The 20,000-nt window shown below is 39.4% G+C and overlaps 3 protein-coding genes across 27 annotated transcripts in view; all 3 read left to right on the forward strand.

Annotated features, from left to right (window-relative positions):
* Positions 1-20,000, forward strand: part of srcin1a (SRC kinase signaling inhibitor 1a) — a 132,570-nt gene that overhangs the window by 111,770 nt on the left and 800 nt on the right. For all 25 annotated transcript variants that reach the window (XM_084406595.1, XM_084406577.1, XM_084406584.1 and 22 more), the window contains 8 exons: positions 2,921-3,096; positions 3,855-3,985; positions 4,100-4,247; positions 4,363-4,672; positions 5,560-5,985; positions 6,738-6,890; positions 11,987-12,100; positions 15,556-20,000. The exon at positions 15,556-20,000 is cut by the window's right edge and continues 800 nt beyond it. In XM_084406595.1, coding sequence (XP_084262721.1) covers positions 2,921-3,096; positions 3,855-3,985; positions 4,100-4,247; positions 4,363-4,672; positions 5,560-5,985; positions 6,738-6,890; positions 11,987-12,100; positions 15,556-15,558 — 1,461 coding nt within the window. In that variant the 3' untranslated portion in view covers positions 15,559-20,000. The remainder of the gene's footprint in view (positions 1-2,920; positions 3,097-3,854; positions 3,986-4,099; positions 4,248-4,362; positions 4,673-5,559; positions 5,986-6,737; positions 6,891-11,986; positions 12,101-15,555) is intronic.
* LOC311298727 (uncharacterized protein) lies at positions 9,875-11,287 on the forward strand (the record flags this gene model as incomplete). The annotated part of the gene is made up of 3 exons (XM_084421895.1): positions 9,875-9,964; positions 10,054-10,944; positions 11,258-11,287. The coding sequence occupies 3 exons, from the start codon at positions 9,875-9,877 to the stop codon at positions 11,285-11,287; spliced, it is 1,011 nt and encodes a 336-aa protein (XP_084278021.1).
* Positions 15,729-20,000, forward strand: part of LOC311304632 (uncharacterized protein) — a gene marked incomplete at its 5' end in the record, with an annotated part of 5,072 nt that continues 800 nt past the window's right edge. The window contains 2 exons of the mRNA XM_084431771.1: positions 15,729-15,752; positions 15,854-20,000. The exon at positions 15,854-20,000 is cut by the window's right edge and continues 800 nt beyond it. Coding sequence (XP_084287897.1) covers positions 15,729-15,752; positions 15,854-16,402 — 573 coding nt within the window. The 3' untranslated portion in view covers positions 16,403-20,000. The remainder of the gene's footprint in view (positions 15,753-15,853) is intronic.

Raw genomic sequence — 20,000 nt, forward strand, 5'->3', positions numbered from 1 at the left:
GGTTGGGGGGTTAGTGCGCGTGCACATGAAGGGGGGTGTGGGGAGTGGAGGAGAGAGAAGCATGAAGAGGGAAGTTAGCTAGAGGAGAGATGTCCTAGACAACAACAACGACTAACGTTAGCATTATATTCTCTTGAATTTTGATATGGCCGACACACGACCAAAGAGGGGGAGGGGACGGGATGAGGAAGAGGGAGGGTCGAGTTTTGTTTGACAATACTTCGAACGTCAACAAGAAGTGATGTCACCCAACATTGCTTAGAGCACCTTTAAGTATAAAGAAGTTTATATTGTAAAGTGCATTAAAGATACAATCCATGAAAAGCCTTAATATCTTATGCAGTGCTACTTCTCTGGTAAACTGGTCTTAGTTTAAGAGATTTTCAAAAAGAGTGATTAAACTCATTAAGATGAAGTTTTGCAGTTCAGGAACTTATAATAATCTACCCCAATTTTAGAGTGGATGTGAGTTGGAAGACAAAGAGGCAAATGGATGGAAGAGTAGAGATGTTGTGACAGTCCGGGAGCGCGCCGCGTGGGGATGGCGAGATTGGTGTCAATTGCTTTGGTGTTGAGAGCCAAGCCACTGGTGTCATGACAACAGCAGATTGCTGAGTTAGACAATTACCTGCCTGAATGCCAGAGCTCGAGACACGGCCCCTGCCCTCATCCCGTTACCTAGGAGACATGGATATGTTGAATAATGCATGAGACTCATAAATAATTCAGCTCGAGGAGGAACTACCACCAAACGGCACTAAAATCGGATCGCACACACACACACACACGTACAGTGTACAAAAACACAGTGTCACACGCTTTTCTCATTATCGGCACAATGCAAGTGACAAAGTCCAGCCGGTTTTCCTCTCAGGGCAAACAAACACAGTGTGCAGAATGCTTACGCATCACAAAATTATGGTGATGTCTGGCATTCCAACTACCACAAGTCCTTCAACATACACTGATGTAAATTACTAGAAAATAAACTCAAGGAAATGGATGCGCATTCACAAAAAGTCATTACGGCGTTCAAGAGACCTTAAACGAATAATATCCATCATTAACACTATCAAGGACATGCTGTGCGAACAGACTTATACTGTATATACACACAAACACGCGCTCTTGCAAGGTCATTTCTATGATATCATACCTTCACATTCAGTGTGACAGCTGCATATGGTCAAAGACAGGTCAATGTTACGTATGCGCTCATATATGAGTCATCTGATGGCTGTGTTGTGAAAGATTGTGCAGCTGACCTTCTGTAAAATGCTGAACGTAGCCACCCATGAAAGCTCTCGCACTGCATAATGCAAAACAACCATTTATAGCCTTAGACTTACCCTACACGGGACGTGATTGGTTGAAAAGAATGTTGCTCCTGGAACGACATAGGAAGTTAATCTAGGAACATGATGTCTTACATTGTATAAATCACTTCAAAGCAGTGGTTCTCAAACTATTTGACTTGAAAGCCTCCACTGTCCAACCCAGCATAACCAAAATATTTACAGTATCCCTGCTGGAATTATGACAAAGCTGCTTGTTTTCAAACTTTATTATCAGAAACCAAGAATATTGATGTATTTAATGAATTAACCATGATTCATTTTGTGATTACAGAAGTTTTAAGAACTGTATGTTCTTCAGTAAAATAATAGTTATTCATTTTTAGTTATTAATTTCCCAGGAGAATGGAGAATAAATTGATGTATAGTTATTGATTTAATGGTTTGTTTTTAAAGGGATACTCCACTTTTTTCGGAAATATGCTCATTTTACAACTCCCCCAGAGTTAAAAAGATGAGTTTTACCGTTTTAGAATCCATTCAGCCGAACTCCGGGTCTGACGGTACCACTTTTAGCATAGCTTAGCATAGATCATTGATTCAGACGAGTCCAGTAGCATTTCTTTCAAAATGACCAAAGAGTTTCAATATTTTTCCTATTTAAAACTTGACTCTTCTGTAGTTAAACCGTGTACTAAGATCGACGGAAAATGAAAAGTTGCGATTTTCTAAGCCTATATGGCTAGGAACTACTCTCATTCCGGCGTAATAATCAAGGAACTGTGCGGCCGTACCATGAGTCCAGCATGCGTAGTGATATGACGCAGCGCCTGAAAATAGGTCTAATAGGTTAGACAAACTTAGTCCCGGTCACGTTGGAAGAAGTTACCGAGCTGGGGACTATTTTTAGGCGCTGCGTCATATCACTACGCCTGCTGCACCCAAGGTACGGCCGCACAGTTCCTTGATTATTACGCCGGAATGAGAGTAGTTCCTAGCCATATAGGCTTAGAAAATCGCAACTTTTCATTTTCCGTCGATCTTAGTACACGGTTTAACTACAGAAGAGTCAAGTTTTAAATAGGAAAAATATTGAAACTCTTTTGTCATTTTGAAAGAAATGCTACTGGACTCGTCTGAATCAATGATCTATGCTAAGCTATGCTAAAAGTGGTACCGTCAGACCCGGAGTTCGTCTGAATGGATTCTAAAACGGTAAAACTCAACTGTTTAACTCTGGGGGAGTTGTAAAATGAGCATATTTCCGAAAAAAGTGGAGTATCCCTTTAAGCATTTCAATTTTGATTTATCTAAAATTCATCCTGCAGCCCCATTATGAAGTTTGCTGAGGCCCTCTGGTTGGGAACCACTGCTTTAAAGTGAAATTTTCCAAAAGATTTTATGATCTCTATTTTCTCTGGAACACAAAAGAAGATATTTTTAAGAATGTTTCTTGTCTGTACAATGAAAGTGGGCTTCAGAGTGGTTGTGCCCCTCTTTGACTTTCACTGTGTGGACAAAAACAGTGTTTGTTTGCATCTTGTTATTTTTGGATGAACTATCCCTTTAAGCAAACGCAATGATGCTGTAAGTCATTCTTAAAATGTCTATGTGTTTGCGTGTAGTTGCAGAACCAGGACTCCATACGCAGTCTGCTGAAGAGGACAGAGACGGAGCTGAGTCTGCGTCTGTCTGATGCGCTGAGGAAACAGGAAGACCCTCTACAGAGACAGCGCCTCCTAGTGGAAGAGGAGAGACTCAAGTACCTGAACGAGGAAGAACTCATCATACAGCAACTGCAGTGCGTCTCACACACAAAATGTGCTCATGATGTGCTGATAATGACGTTCTGGGGTACTAGCGTAGCGCCATTGCTGCATAATGTGCAAAACTAATAATGTTTCCCAGTTATTTTTATTGCACAAGTTCTAATCAACTCATACCTGAAAGTGAAAAGATGCATAAAAATGAGGTATAAACAGTCTCAGTTAAAGACCTGCAGACCCACAACAACGGACAGCATTTCATTGATTTATTTTGTTCCAATTAAAAGCAGCGGGGTGACTAAATCCGCCTCTTCAACTCACTGCCAGATCAGTCGTGTTGCTTTTAATTGATAGCGGTTATTAAGTATAGCTAACTGCCAGTTGATGTGATTCAATTATTAACGGGACGCTGTTTGTAACAAACCATTTTGTGGGGGGTGGATTTATTTGACGTGGTTAAATTGGATTTTGAGTGTAAACACTCTGACTGTGTCTCTGTCGTTTAGTGCTAATACAATACACCCTGCTGCACTGACACTTATTCAAATGCGTGCCGACGCTGTAGCGGGCTTGGGATTTTCTATATAAAAGTTCAACATTTTTGAACTTTTTAAATGTAATAAACATCAAAAAGTGCAAGATTCCCTTCTGTGTAATAAAACAGAGATCCTTTATAATAACTTCCAGTAATAGGTCATTAATTTAGTGACATTTAACAAACCACGCGGGTTTATGCTTTTTCTGAAACGATCAATATGTCATAAAACTAATGGGAGGATGTTTGTGTTGACAGTGATCTAGAAAAGTCAGTGGAGGAAATACAAAAGGAGATGTCTGTCAGTCACCGACACGTGACAGTGCAGGAGCTGGAGGAGAAAAGCTCGCTGCTGCGGAAACTGGGAGAGACTCTTACGGAGCTGAAGAGTGAGACTCATTTCTGTCCTTCACATCCAGACACTTGAACCTCAGCTCTGTTTAGTTACAGAAGAGAGTCAGCGATGCTCGTTCACTGTTTTTCTCTTTGTCTCTCTCATTCAGATCAGTTCCCAGGGCTCCAGAGTAAAATGCGGGTGGTGTTACGAGTGGAAGTGGAAGCCGTGAAATTCCTGAAAGAAGAGCCACACAGATTGGACGCCCTACTTAAACGCTGCAAATCTATCACAGAAACTCTCACCACACTGAGGAGGTAGACAAACACTTACTGACTGCAATGATTGAATCATTACGAGTCTAGCCACATGGTCTGACTCCGTCTCAATTTGCTCTTCATAATTTTGAGTGCTGTAATATGGTTTAATCAGGCAGATGAATGAGGGAGTATGGAAAGCCCAGGATGAGTATTCCAGCCCCTCTCCTAAACTCGGAGGAGGGGACGATTACAGGAAGAACACAGACTTTGACATTCCAACCAGCCCACCGCTAAACCTCAACGAGACCAGCCTGGCTAACTGGAGCCCTCACTCGGGTCAATGCCACGCCCACTCTAACCCGTCTCATGCTCAGCGGGAGAAAGATTCTCATGGGGTGGTGGGCTCATTGAAGGGACGGGGCCTGGAGGAGCTGGGGGGGCGAGGCGGGTCTGATAAGGCCTCGTCTGTGGAAGTGAGACTGGTGAGGAATTAGATTTAAGATCCGAGTAATTGTTTGTCTGTTGAATAATTGTGTTTTAAATGCATGGAATATCAATACCTTTTTTAATTTAGTAATGTTGTTTTAATATGTAAAGTCCGAGTCTGATTTTATTGAAGGTATATTTTTAACATTTAAGGCATTTATTTCAATGTCAAATTTTTTTCATTTTGAATAAAGTATTCAGAAAGGTAAAAATGAACCTTTGTGCAGCTGAAAAGAATGACAACGATTTAATTTATGATTTAAAATTCCCATTGTGCAAAAGTGACTGAACTTACGTTTAGTAATGGGGTTCATAGAGATGCACTACAATTCAAATTCTTTTGAAAGAAATTAATGCTTTTATTGAGCAAGAATGCATCAAATTGTTCAAAAGTCTCAAAAGATTTGTTTAAAAAAAACTGTCTATTGATCAAAGGATCCTGAAAAAATCACTTATCACGGTTTCCACAAAAATATGAATCAGCACAACTGTTTTCAACATTGATAATAATAAGAAAGGAGCACCAAATCATTATATTAGATCGATTTCTGAAGGATCAAGGAGTAATGATGCTGAAAATTCAGCTTTGACATCACAGAACTAAATTACATTTTATAATATATTATTCTAATACTGTTTTTACTGTATTTTTGATTAAATAAATGCAGCCTTGATATAAGAGACTCCTTTCAAAAACATTAAAACATCTTACAATCCCCAAACTTTTGAACAGTAGGGTATATAGTTTGCTTTTAAAATCTTTTGAATGTTTTAGAGCTGAAAATTCGCTCTTGGTGTGAAAAGGCTTTAACGGTGGAGCTTGTTCACTAGCTGTTTTAAAACACTAATGATCTTATAAAATTTCATCTGTGTGTCTCCTCAGGCAGCAGAGCGGGATTGGGAAGAGAAGAGGGCCAGTCTAACACAGTACAGCGCTCAGGACATTAATCGACTATTGGAGGAGACTCAGGCTGAGCTCATGAAGGCCATTCCTGACTTGGACTTTGCCGCCAAGCAGATCAAACCTGCTCAGAACCAGAACCAGAACCAGAATCAAAACCAAAACCAGAGCCAGAGTCCATCTAGCACCAATGCCACACCTGAACACAGGCCTAATAAACCTCAGCATAAACTCTCCAGTAAAGATGGCGGATCCAGAAGAGGCTCGGATGAACTGACAGTGGCAAGGTATCGTACAGAGAAGCCCTCAAAATCCCCTCCTCCTCCACCTCCCCGTCGGAGTTTCCCTTCCTCTCCTGGGCTTACTACACGCAGCGGAGAGATCATCATTCCTGGAAAGAGTATGAAGGTGACTGGCAACATGCAGAACTACATGACACACACACAGATTATGTTGCATGTGTGCATTTATGCATGCAAACTTGCTCAAACATTTATATGCGAGCTGTTCCTGAAAGAGAAACACACAGAGAGGAATCAGGGGAACACACTACATCACTTTTATTTGAGTGCAGGGTCTCAAAAATGTCAGGCATCTCATAAAAGCCACCTGTGTTTGTGGGTGTGTTAGTTATGGTTGATATTTTCTTTATCACCCTAGCTGTTCCTAAGGTGATAAATCACCTGATGGTAACAGGTGAATTTGAAAGAGATTGAGAAAGATTTAGTTGGTTCTGTGTGTTCATTTCCCTTGTGTTTACTATTAATTAAGATTTAATCATTACATTACAACGGGACATATTCTGCACATTTGCAGGCGTTTTGTTATTATTTCATGGAAGTCAATTATAATGTTAGTCAAAACAGCCGTAATTTTGTTTAACAAGATTCATACATGCATTCATTTATACATAAATATTTATATTTCATAATATTGATCAATTAATTTATTAATTGTTTAAAATGTAATTGATTAGTTATTTAATTCAATATTTTCTTGTTCAGATGTTTTTTATTGAGACTTACAGTCCATATAAAATATTGTTTGGGGTCACTGTTATACATTTATATACAAAGAGTATGTCTCCATAGTACATCAAATTTTGAAAGTGCATATTGTATTTTCAGATTTGTCCTTTTTATATTTGTGTATTCAAACAGAAGTCCGAATCAGAGGAGAGCGAGTCTCTGAAGCCACATGTTAAGCTGCGGAGGAGTATATCTGAAGCCCCCCGGTCAGCCTCCACCCCTCCGACCATCGCTGGTGGAGAGCGAGAGGAGGGCGACGATGACAAGTTAGCAGCTGAGCTGGAGGTGAGCACATGTTTTACCTGAGGAATCACATCAGACCGTCTGTGCCCTAACGGCTGAAGTGTTAATGTTGGTGATTAATGTCCATATGCCACAAGCACCAGATGTGTCTGCTGTACACCCACATAGCAATGCAATTACATTCACACACACACTCATACACACATAGGTGGGTTCTACCAGTTGGATGGTTTGCTCATTCATTAAACACACATTAGCAGGCAGGAGATCTGAATTTCTGTCTGTGCTCTTTGGCTCATGACCTATTAAGCTCAAATGAGTGGTTTGACAATGTCTTGTGCTGTACTGATGTAAAGTGCTGTTAGTTAAGCACTAGTGAGTGTATTGTGGGATACCGCTTGTGTCTAATTTAACTGTACATAGAATCAAAAACCATAACACCTCAAATATGCCACATCACTTACCCATATACTTTATTTCTAGATGATTTAGTAGCTTCAGAGCAGGATTATGCACCACTCCAGTTGAATCCCTTCTACGTATCAATTCTATTTCAGAATTTGAAGGATGCAGAGTTGTAATTTGAATTAGAATTTATGGAAGTTGATTAGAAATGGAATGAAATACAAAGAAATGTATACACTTGCTCTAATAGTTTTAATATTATATAATATATATATATATATATATATATATATATATATATATTATATACTTTTTATTTTTATTTTTTATAATTATTAATATTGTGTACGGCTAAAAAATGTTTTGTCTTTTTGACACTCATTGGGCACAAGTTACTCAGGCCGACAGTGCATACCTTCTATTGAAGTATTAGTCTTCCAAAACAAACCCCAAACTTTTGAACGGCAAAAGTATTTATATAAACTGTATGGAAAATTTTAAATAAATAAATGTGTTTTTCAAAGACTTTTCAACGTTTTGACGGTATTGAACTTAGTTTAGAGAAATTACACATATGTAATGATGCAGTTATTCATCAGAAAACTTTTAAAGGACTGTGCTAAATTTCTTTAAACTGCAATGTCCTATGTAATACTACTACTACTAATTCAAATTCCAACTTTTGCCCAGTTCAGCTTGAGAACATGCAGCAAATCTTTTAATGTATTTTTTTAATGAATGCGCAATTAAATTATAAACTTTCTCCCCAGACGTCTCCATTTACATATTATCATTTTGCCTGGAGTTCACAACAGTGCATTTCTCCTGACTGACACCACTTGAGCTGTGTTGGTGTTGATTTTAAGCTTCCTTGACCTGCTTCAGGGCAGAAACACTAACAAACACTGACACACAAACTGCAAGGCTCATTAAAACCAAGTAGACAGATTTTGTTATCTTGGTTGAGCGGATGACAGGTTAAGCGAGCAGATGTCTCATGTCCTCCATCCCCACTGCATGTCTCTGTTGGAAACCATGTGGAGACCTGTGGAGATCTGAGCACTGCTGCAGTGACACCATGCCGACCTCCATCTCAAACCTAATGAGCCTCACAAGCTTCATCTCAAAACAAACCCATAACTCAATAACACAATACTCACCCACACTCTACATTAAGCATTGATGAAGAAATAGCTGAGATGATAAATAAAGGTACAGTGTGTAATTTCTGATGATAGGACATGTTCCACCCAGTTAAAGTGATATTGAATTATGGGATTTACAACCCTGTATGTAAATGTGTATGTCCTTAATGATTGGCTTTCAGAGTCTCTAGAGCTTTTCATGAGGAATCCTGTTTGAACTGATATTGTGCATCCCATATTTTTTCATTAATTCTTTTCAATCTCCCTGAACGCTCAGCTCTTTGAGCGATATCTGATTCCCCCCCTGCCCTCTCCCAGGAAACACCCTCCTCCCTCTAGTTTACAGCTGTTGCCCCATCTGCCCTCGGCTGGACAGGTAACAGCCACTACTGCAAGCTATTGTGGACTGCTGTTGTACACTCATGCACACTCACACATGCATCTATAGTTTACCCAAAATGCTCAAAGTGTCCCTCTGAAATGTTAGTCATGCTCAAATATAGAGAGATGCTCTCAGGCACACACTCACACACACAAAAACAAACCAGAAAGATATTCCCACATCACAGTGAGCACAATCACAATTAAACATTCACCACCTATGAAGTGTGTGTGTGGCCTTGCCAGTGCATGTCTGCTTTGTGTGTTGAAATCCCCAATTTCCTCCACCGAACCTAAAGGTTGTTTGATATTTTATTGTGGTAACACTCACCCAGATTTCTGAATTTTGCTGTTTTTAAATTTGTATATGAGCTCTGTGATCTTTAAAGGGATAGTTCATCTAAAAATGAATGTTTTGTCATTAACTCACTCTCATGGCGTTCCAAACCCGTATGACTTCTGTGGGAAAAAATACGAAATTTTGTTTTACTATGCTCTTTTCTATACAGCTAAAATGATTGGGGACTGAAAGTAAAATAAAAAAGTATATCATAAAAGTAGTCCATAAGACTCAAGCACTTTATTTCAAGTCTTCTAAATCCATTATACTTTTAATACTAAAAGTTATAATACTTTTGTGTGGTGAACAAAGCGACATTTAAGTTAATTAAAGAAATATAGCTGAGTTAGATATGTCAATAAATCAGCTAATCCGATTCGCAAAACTAGCCTGTATGATTTGTTCACAAATCACGCTCTCAACTCCCTGACTCAATAATACAATCACAATGGTTAAAAGCTCAATGGAGGGAAAGATTATCAGTGACTAACAGTGTAGATTTTAGTAATTTCCTCACAAAACAAGACTATAGCATGTCAAATGGACTATTTTTGGACTACTTGGCTACATTTTTCGAAGCTTGAAGACATGATAATTGCCTTAAAAAGGAGTGACTAGAACAGTCTTCAGAATGTGTACCACTGATTTTGACCGTCATGAACGCAAGTAAATGATGACACCGTTTTTATTTCTGAGTGAACTATTCCCTAATGTGTTTGCATATTTATGTGTTTTTTATATCATTTTTTATCTCTATGTGTGCTATGCTATATATGTACCAGCAGCTGACTGCATCTCAGTCTGGTTTACATGAAAACTCCAGTGATTTTACAGAGAAACCTCTGGTAAGAGGCTCATATTTACCTTAGACTCTCATACTTTTATGAATCACATTTTAGGGTTAATTGTACAAATAACACCTGCTGTATTTCAGAAGCAGCATGAGATTACCTCCAGTCAAGTTCCCCAGATAGTCTTGACTGAATGTAACTCTCTCCCCACGTCTCCTTCTGAGGACTCAGCACAGACCAGACCGTCTGACAGTGCTCAGACAATAAAAGACAATAACACTGGAAACGACATCAGAGTAAGCTACTTCAGCCACATTGTGAGGACTCCCCGTCTGTCGCTGTGGAAACAAGACTTGACAACCAGCCAAAAAGTCCCTCGGATACAAGACTTGGATGCTGCCCAGAGGGAACTCCAGAGTCCTGTCCAGGACGTGACCCAGTCGTGCCCGCCTTTAACAAGGGAGAGAGCAATTAAACAGCCCCTGAGGAGGGAGCCACGGGTTCAGGAGTCTCTCGAGGCGGCGACAGAGACAAAAGACGAGCGAAAGAGAAAGTCGGACACTACATTGTCTGTCTTGCTGCAAAATGGGCCCGTAGAGACATCTCAAGTCGGTTTGATCCGCACTCAAGGCGTTGGAGGGGAAAAGGAAGACATCTGCCACAGCACGTACCGTCGACTGGACAGTCTGGAGGAAACCATTCGTGAGCTGGAGCTCAGCCTGATGGAGTTCAGCACTGATCCTCACACAGGAGACATCTTGCCCACGTCTGCCCAGACGCAGAGTTCCTCCACCCAGAGATCCGGCAGCACTCGACATACAGAACAAAACCATAGAGACGGAGGAGAAACAAACAGACCCATTGTCCCACCCAAACCATCCTGCATCAGTTCATCCACAGCCAAGGTTCAACCTAGCCTTCAGTATCTCCTTCATCCCTGGTCTTTCTTTCATTCTTTCAGTCTTCTCGGCTATCTCTCTTCCTCTCTGGTGGAAAGGTTTTGGTCTCTTCTGCTGGGTTGCTCAACTAGATCAGTTTGTGCTGTTTTTGCAAATGCTTTGATAAATTGTTTGCCTCCAGCCTCTGTAGAAAAACGTATTGTATCTTTCGCACAATAAATTCTCTTGTTTCCTCCTCTTCTTCATTAGCCTACTCCTTTTTCCCCTTAAAATGAGTTTGCAATTTGATTACTTCCCCCTTGTCTTATTTTCCTCTGGTACATTGGACATTTTTATGTGGTTTTCTCTTAAAATAAAAAGATAAAGTCCAGGGTAGCTCTTCGAAACTACTCAAGTGATATTGTTGCATAATTTATGTGCTATTGTCTTCTCTCGCATTTGTCTTCAGAAAATAGTTGTCAGGGTAAACCGCCTTTGAGTGAGCGTGATACGAAGCAGCAATCCACCAGACGTCATGTGTATTACTCAGCTCCGCTGAGACCACGGCTGATCTCTGTGAGTGACAGAAGGGAAGGATTTGGACGATGTCACTTGTGTTTTCCACTGCGTTGCTCTCAGCCCACACATTTGTACACAAGCCAGCATTGCATCATCCCTCCTAACCATGGTGTTCGAGCCCCTAGCTCTAGGTCGATGCACGCTGCTTTCGTAGGACAGATTGAGCCAGGCAACCGTAGGCAGGCATTAGATCCTCTCACAGAGCCCCTCGTTCAGTGATGTGCTCATTTGCATAAAACGCAAAACTAATGGACCTCCTTGAAGCTTTAAAAGGACTGTTGGCTGGTTGTGACTCTGGTCTAGTGTATGATCTTGAGTAGGTAATATATGAAGAGCAAGGAAGGACTAGAGAAAGTGGTCATTAGTTAATATTGAGAGCTTTTGTCAACTTTGTGCAGAAGCAATAGGATTGATCATTTCTGAATTCACAGGAAATAATATGTGTATGTGTGTGTATGAAAGACAGATGCTTGCATGTGTTCTATTAAAAACACATCACCCTCTTGCACTGTTCTCCTCCTGCACTTCCTCTGACTGCCAGTGATTGCAAAAACACTGTTGGAAATGATTACCAAATATAGTGCACAGAACATCTGTTCTTCTCTCTTGTCCATCTCAGACTGGTGGTGCTAGAGCGCTGTCTCGTCTCAAGCATCTGCAGCAAAGCGGATCAGAAAAGGTCAAAACAAGCAAACAGAGAGATGAATTCCTTAAGAACCAGGGTCAACAACAGGTATGATCTATCTGTTTATCTATCTATAGTTCTTTCTATAATTCTGTCTACTGTTCTATCATTGTATCATTCTATATTATAATTTTATGTCATTCTATGGTTCTGTCTATTATTCTATGGTTGTATCTATGGTTCGATCCATCTATCATGTCTGTCTGTCTGTCTGTGTGTTGTTCTATCTAACATTCTATCGTTCTCTCTAATGTTCTATACATTCTATCTATCTAACACTCTATCTATCATTCTGCTGTCTAACATTCTATCATTCTATCTACTTAGGCCTAGTTATCTAAGTTAAAATATTGAACTTGGTCTTGTTTTAAGTCTTAGTCCTAGTTTTGTCTTAACTTAACTCAGTCTTAAACGGATTTAGTCTTCTTCTTAGACTTACTGCTGTGTTAGTTTGTATTATTTAAAATAGTATGCTGAAAGCTATGGATAATTTTCTGCTTGAAACCAATTCCAAACGTATGTCTGAAGGCATTGCAGTAACGGTCCATAGTTTGAGTACTGCCGAGAGCTTTTAGGAGATGTGTGTGCGTATGTCTGTGTGTGTCAGTCACAAGTGAAGTGAGGCTGGGAGGGAACTTTTCTAGCAGTGACGGGAGTGGCGCTTTGAAAAAGCTGAATTGGTGCGTCAATCACAGAACATTTGGGACTCTAAAGTGCACTTAAAACCCCCTAACAGAACAAAGAAACCAGAGACAGGTGGGCCTCAGGAGAAGGGGGAGAATGGAAGCATGAAGCTAGAGAATTGGGAAATGTGAGCTCTACAACATAAGCCAAGTGAGTGAGACAGGTGGAGAAAACAGGGGAGGTTTGAAAGATGGATTAGAGGGAGAAAAAGACGCACGCTTACACAGGCAGCTGAGGGCCTGTGTGCTATAGGTAAGGAGAAGATAGATATAAATGGTGCGCTGTAAATCTCCTTACTCAGTTTAATAAATCTGGCCCCTGTTCAACAGGCCATGAATATTAGAAAAGAATCTAATCTTTTATGGGGAAGGAAGAGAGAAACAGATATTGGCAAGAGAACGAGTGAGATCAGAGGGTTCAGTGCTACTATAATTACAGGAGAACATATTTGCTGTTATAGGCACTCCTGCTAAGCTGGATATGATCAGGGTTTAGACTTGTCAGTGTAAGAGCTAATTATTCCCTTTGAAGTGGACTGCGTATATCTCCTTTCTCTCTTAACTTTCCTAGCTGCAAATGGATACATTTATATACATTGTACACACATCTTTTCACCCAGACTCATTTTATATATTCCTTTTTTTCTGCATGCTGTGCCTTTTGATCCACATTTAATTCACTTTTCTACTCTAGCCTTCTCTGAAAAGACTTTATCTTTCAAATGATTGCTGTCCCTGGCTGCTCATATAGATGAAAAGTGAATCAATACATCATTGCTCCACAAATACTTAATTCAGTCTTTATTGGTCTAATTCACCTGCTGTTTCTGACCTTGTCTTTATTAGACTAATTGTGAACTGAGTGAAAATTAAATGGTAACACTTTATAATAACTGCACGCTATTAATCATTAGTTAAGCATTAGTAAACAGTTAATTCGTAATTTATAAAGCATTAAAAGACATCAATAAGCAGTTTATAAATACAGTTATAAATGCTTCGTTCTTGATTTTAAAGCATATCTATAATGTGTTTAATAATTGTATTTTCATACTTTATTAATGATCAATTTATCATTTCTAAATGAAGTATTGCATTATTTACAAACCGGTTATTTAGGAGTTGTCAGTGGTTCACAAGATCACTTAGAAAGTGTAAGTAAATGATTAATAAACTGTTTAAATACATATTATTATTCAGACATATAGTAATAGTTACTTAGTGTGTTAATAAATGCTTTATTAACATGTATTTCTACTGTAATTCAGGGTTAATTCAGGTAGTTATAAAGCATTTAGTAGTGGTCAGTTAACTATGTGTGTGAGCTCATCTAAAGTGAGGACTATTTATGCTTTGTAAAGCATTTATAAAGGAGATTTAAAGTCTGTTAATATTTATATGTTCTGTATCACTGTGTGTGTTTGTTTCCTTTTTCTGTTTAGAAGATCAGTGAGCCTTTAAATCTCCTTTGTAAATGCTTTACAAAGCATAACTAGTCCTCACTTTAGATGAGCTCACAAAATAGTGAACTGACCACTACTAAATGCTTTATAACTACCTGCATTTACTACATTTACTCACACTTTCTAAGTGATCTTATTAATCAATGACAACACCTAGTTTGTAAATAATGGTAAATAATATAACTGGTTTGTAAATAATGCTATAGTTTATTTAGAAATGATAAATTGATCATTAATAAAGTATGAAAATACAATTATTAAACACATTATAGATATGCTTATAAATCAAGAATAAAGCATTTATAGCTGTATTTATAAACTGCTTATTAATGTCTATTAATGCTTTATAAATGATGAATTAACTGTTTAGTAATGCTTAACTAATGATTAATAGCGTGCAGTTATTATAAAGTGTTACCCAACATCACTGTTTTCTTTTTAAATATATTTTAACATTTTTAGCAGCCATTATACTCTTCGGTATCTTATGATCCTTCATCGTATTATTGTCAATAGTGAAAACAGTTGGGCTGCTTAATATTTTTGTAGAAACTTTAATACATTACTGCAAAATAAAAGGAATTTTCTCAAATTTAGTAAAAAATCCTTATGTTACACATATTTCTTGAAGGTTTTCTTTTATCTATATCTCAAAATGTTTTATTCAGATTGCAAATTTTAATCTCCAACCATAGTTGTGTTCTCCGGGGACTTTTTGAGAAGGCTGGGTGAAAAGGAAAAGAGTGAGAGAAATGAAAGAGAGGGAGAAGGTTAAAGGGGAAGAGAGATACAGGCGAGAAAGAGATGGAGAGTCTTTTTTCTGCTCTATCAGGGTGGAATAATTGGCACTTCATGTGGAAAGACCCAGGCTCTCTGCGCTCTCTCTTTACCCCCATCACTCTCCTCTTCACTCCTTTTATCCGTCCTGTCCATCCATCTCCCTCACAACTGCTTAGAGTTTGAGCAGATCTCAGTCGAACACTTCCAGATTCCTGTCACACAGGAACCGAAATAGTGTTTGTGAGTACGGATGGAAATAGAGATGTGTATACGCTCATGTTCAATAAACCCACCAAGATTTTGTGAATGGTCAGTTTCTTCTAACATAGTGCACTGTGAGTGTTTTAAATGTATGTGGATTTGCCCTTATGTGGTGAAATCCACACGTTGAATTGTGTACCAGGCTAGCATCATGCATGAATGATCCTAACCTGAATAACGTTGTCCTGTGTTTGTCTTCCTCCCATCCTCCCCTTCTTCCTGCATTGTCCTCTGTCACCGCTACCTGCCTGCGTGTCACCTGCCATCGTTTCGTCGGCCCTCGTGGCAACCATTCACGTCCAACCCCTCGACCCAGTGAGCAGAAGTTAGCGACCCAAACCAACCTGACCTGACCAAGGCTTGTCCACCACCTCCTCCTCTGCCGTCTTCACCACCACTTCTTCATCAGCATCTCCTGACTGAAGCCTACAATCCTTTACCCAGTTCCTCCTAGTCGATCCTATATAGGTTTAAATGGCCTAATACATCATGCAGTTGTCAATATTCTCCAGAGCCTCATTCATTCCTTAGAGAAACTGTCTTGTGGGAGAGATTAATGACACATTACAGCTAAACCAAACCTTAAACATCTCGCAAAATGTCTTTATTCGTAGTTTTTACGTTCTGTTTCTTCTCTACCCACTCTTTTGTCCTTTATTCCCTCACTTTGCCTTCACCATCCGTTCCCTCAGGCTCTAAGTCTGAACATCAGCAGAGCCAGAGCAACAGAGTCACTCCTCGCAAGCACCAGAGCCGCTAGCTTCTCTGGCCACCTGCCTTCCAGATTACGGAAGTACCCCCAGGAGGTGGCGCTGTCCTCCTTGACTGCCTCCTCCAACCAGGCCAAAGCACTTCTGGCTGGCCTTTCCGCATCCAGCCTCTCAGCCGAGGCCCTCCTCCTCTCGTCCACCTTCAGACACCACCGATTACTGAGAGAGAAGAACTTCGACTCCTCAAGCCTTCCTCTTCCCATCTCCAATGGCCGCTCCCCTCCCTCTCCGACCTCACCCACGTCTTCTTCCTCGCCCTCATCACCCTCGGCTCTCACCTCTCTGAGTCTGTCCTCACTGACCCTAAAACCCTCCGTCATCCACAGCCTGGAGTTTGACAAGGAACGGAACAAGACTGAACCCAAGACGGTGACTCGGGATGACGTGGAATAAGGAAGGACGGTACTGGAATTGTTTCATAAATAGGATGCAGACAGCACAAGTAGATGAAATGAAATTCAACTGACCTAAAAGAAAGTTTTGTGGGGCTTAGATTCTGTAGCTTTTGTTTCTGACTCCCTGTTCCTTGGCTATTCTTAGCAAGACAACTTGTGGATAACAGAGATGTGGTGCACTGAGACAGATAACTTACCGTTCTGCTTCGTGGGTTCCCTTTTCTTCAGTTTGTGAGCAGATCCAAACTGTAAACCCTACCTACCATGCATTTCTGCCAGTTCCCCTGTAGACAACCAACAGATGGGCTTGGACACTCACCACCAGCCTGTTTCCAGCTCCACCGCGCAGCCAGCATCACACCACCCACGGGAGGCCTGGGGAAGGACTCTTTACCCAAACCCTCATTCATTTGCCAAATCTCACATGTTGGAGATCTAGCTGAGTTCGGTAGATGTCCATCAAGTGTAAAATCAAGACTGTAAGACTATGTAAAACCAAGTAGAGTTGCAATAATCGAAAGTGAGTACTGTAGTAGTTGGTGTTTGTTGAGACGTTTTATTGCTCATATCTATATCAACAAAAGGAATGTTAAAAAAAATACAGCAAAAACTTAATGTGAAGGCAACCTCACTCGTTCTAATTGTAGATTTTGGCTATCAGTCGTACTGCTAAAGGAAAATAACTCAAATTGGTGCTATGATTAACATTTAGCTGATTATACACTCCCTTAACGGGATAGCTCACCCAATAATGAACATTCTGTCATGGTTTACTCTTACATTGTTCCAAACTTTCTTTCCGAATTTCTATTTTTATTTTTTTGTCCTACAGTGGAAACCAGTGGGTGTTGTTTTGGACCCCATTGACTTTCATTGTGTGGTCAAAAAACATTCTTCACAATATCTTCTTTTGTGTTCCACAGAAGAAAGTCATACAGGTTTAGAAAGACATGGTGGTGAGTAAATGACAGAATTTTCATTTTTGTGTAAAATGTCCTTTTAATACACATGCACTGCCTAAGAGTCAAATTTTATTCTCAAATAGGTCTTCATAAAGCAATTTTACATGTTTGCTTTAACAAGTTGTCATGGCAAAAGAGGAATTGTTGGAAAATGGAAGCCTGCTTACTTTCTATAGTATATTATGGGATGGTTTTGGTGCTGTTTTTTCAAGTTCTTAACAGTCACAGTTTCCCTATGTAAGAATATATTTAGGATACAGCCCTAGTTGTCATTAAAGAAGCACAACAGGTTTTAGAGGCTAAAGTACAATGATCTGACAATCATCAAACGTTCGGCACAAGCTGTCTTAACCTTTTGGCCTCCCAGATTGCGAAATTTAATTCCAATATAAAATGAACAAACAGATGGTTAGGTTCACCGTGTAGGGGTTGCACAAGCAAGAAGACTGAGGGTAATTCCACGGCATGTATGCCAGTGGAAGTGAACCATCGAGTGGAAGACATCTGTGTGCTAGAGCATTCCAACAGAGCAATCCTTTTTCCAACCCTTGATTACTTTTCTATCAAAACCACAGACACAGACAAAGATCATTTTAGGAAGGTAATTGTGTGCCAGTTTATGATTAGCTATGGGGATACAAAAATTCCACATACGTTATGTATCTGGTTATGTTGCATACTGAGTGGTTGTTGTTGTTTTTTTCATTGAGGCTCTGGTTATGCCCACTCATCTTTTCTTAGTATTCCAGTTCTCATGACAGACACACACACACACACACACACTATGTTAAAGCTTTTTTTCCTTCTCATAAGGGTATTCCTATGTTGTGAATTTGTCAGTGCCACAACCTGCAGGTTTCCTCATGAGCTCAGAGAATTTAAATGTGAAAAGGTGAGTGAGAGCGGAATAGAATGAGTTTGAATAGAGGAAAATGGGAGATTTTTCCAGCTTTCTGACAAAATGAATGTGTGAAATTGATTGCTCGTGGTTCAGGGTTTAAAATAATGGCTTAATAAAGAGTAAATGGCCAGAGAGAGAGAGATTAGTGGTGTTACTCCGTGTCTCGTAGCCAAAATGGCCAGTAATTCATGTCCGAAGTTCACAATGAATCACATGGGAGAGGCAAAAAGGTCAAGCGTAGGCTGTAACATGCATGGAAACGTCTTCATTTAAGGCACGGCTTGAACACAGTGTTGTTTGAATTTAACATCTGTGAATGAAAGAATAAAGCAATGCTATATTTGTAATTCATGTCTGGATTTGCTAGTTACATTACAAGTTGAACAACCAGGTGGCTCACTGGTTTGCTAACTCCTTAAAATCATATTTGTCCAAAAAGATTGAAACTCTAGATCTTTTTAAGTCCTGTCTGGAAAGTTCCCAGTAAGAAACATATTCACAGCTCTTCTGCTGAGGGCCTATTTAAAGACCCAGACCAAACTACTAGTACAAAATAGCAAAAGAGACGAATTTATCAATTCAAGCTGCAGTGAGCACACTCAAATGATCAAAACGTTACCATTGTGGCTATGACTTCTCAGAAACGAGAAGTGGGTTTCATGCTTGAATGGAGAGGGTAGGAATCTACAGTTCTTCCTCTTAGTATGTGAGCTAAGAAAAGACTTTCTTGACCCCCTCGGAGACTGCGATGAACACATGTAGGAAGGTGGTGAAATCTCCCTTTTTTTTTAAATAGGATCTTTCTCTCTCAAAAGACATCAGCTCACACATGATATGTACATCTTAAAAGTTAGTCGTTTATTTTTCACTCAACACAGTTAGTAAAAATGTATGATGCGAGATTTGCGTTTGTATATTTTTTGTTCATTGGTTTTATATTAACTGAGATTTATTTGTACATATTTTTGTTTTTGTAATCCTGAGGAAATATATAGCACACAAGAAAATTATTTATTCACAAGAGAAGTGTTTTGTATATTGAGTTGAAAATATGACTCTGTACAGCCCAGTTCATGTACAATGTATAGCTGCATTTTAACCACAGGTTTATAGTTTTGTTAATTATCATTTTACGAGTTGTTTTAAGTGTTGGGTGAATCTGAAAAAAAAAAAAAAAAAAAAAGATTATCCAGCCAGCCAGTCAAAATAATTAAAGTAATGTGATCTGGGTAGAATCTGATTTATTGCTGATACTTATGATTCTGTATTGTGACCTGAGAATGTTATTTTCTAACCGTTGCTTTGGGTGACATTAACAATATAATAAATAATGGCACATGTAAATGAAATGGCACAGCACTCGTCTGCCCTCTAGTGGAAGGGAGTAAGTCTGCAAATTGCTTATAGTGAAATTCCTCAGTGAGACACTACTGACAAACAGAGGTTTAAATTGAGTCGATGTTCAAATCCCTTGGTCAGTGAAACGTGTTTCTGACACGATATGCAAATTTTGACTTGCAGGTTGGAGTTTTCCCCCTATAGTTATAGTATGTATATCTGGTTTACTTGGCCAAAAATAACACAGAGTAATTTGGAGAAAGCACATTCTTTGTTAAATGCTCTATGATGGAACGACTTTATGTAGAATATTTTACCAGAGCTCTTTAGTCCCTTAAGTGAGATTTTTCTACATGGATGTGTGGATGTTACAAAATTCTGACATCAAAGAATAA

This window comes from Rutilus rutilus (assembly GCF_951802725.1).
Source record: "Rutilus rutilus genome assembly, chromosome: 1".
NCBI lineage: Eukaryota > Metazoa > Chordata > Actinopteri > Cypriniformes > Leuciscidae > Rutilus > Rutilus rutilus.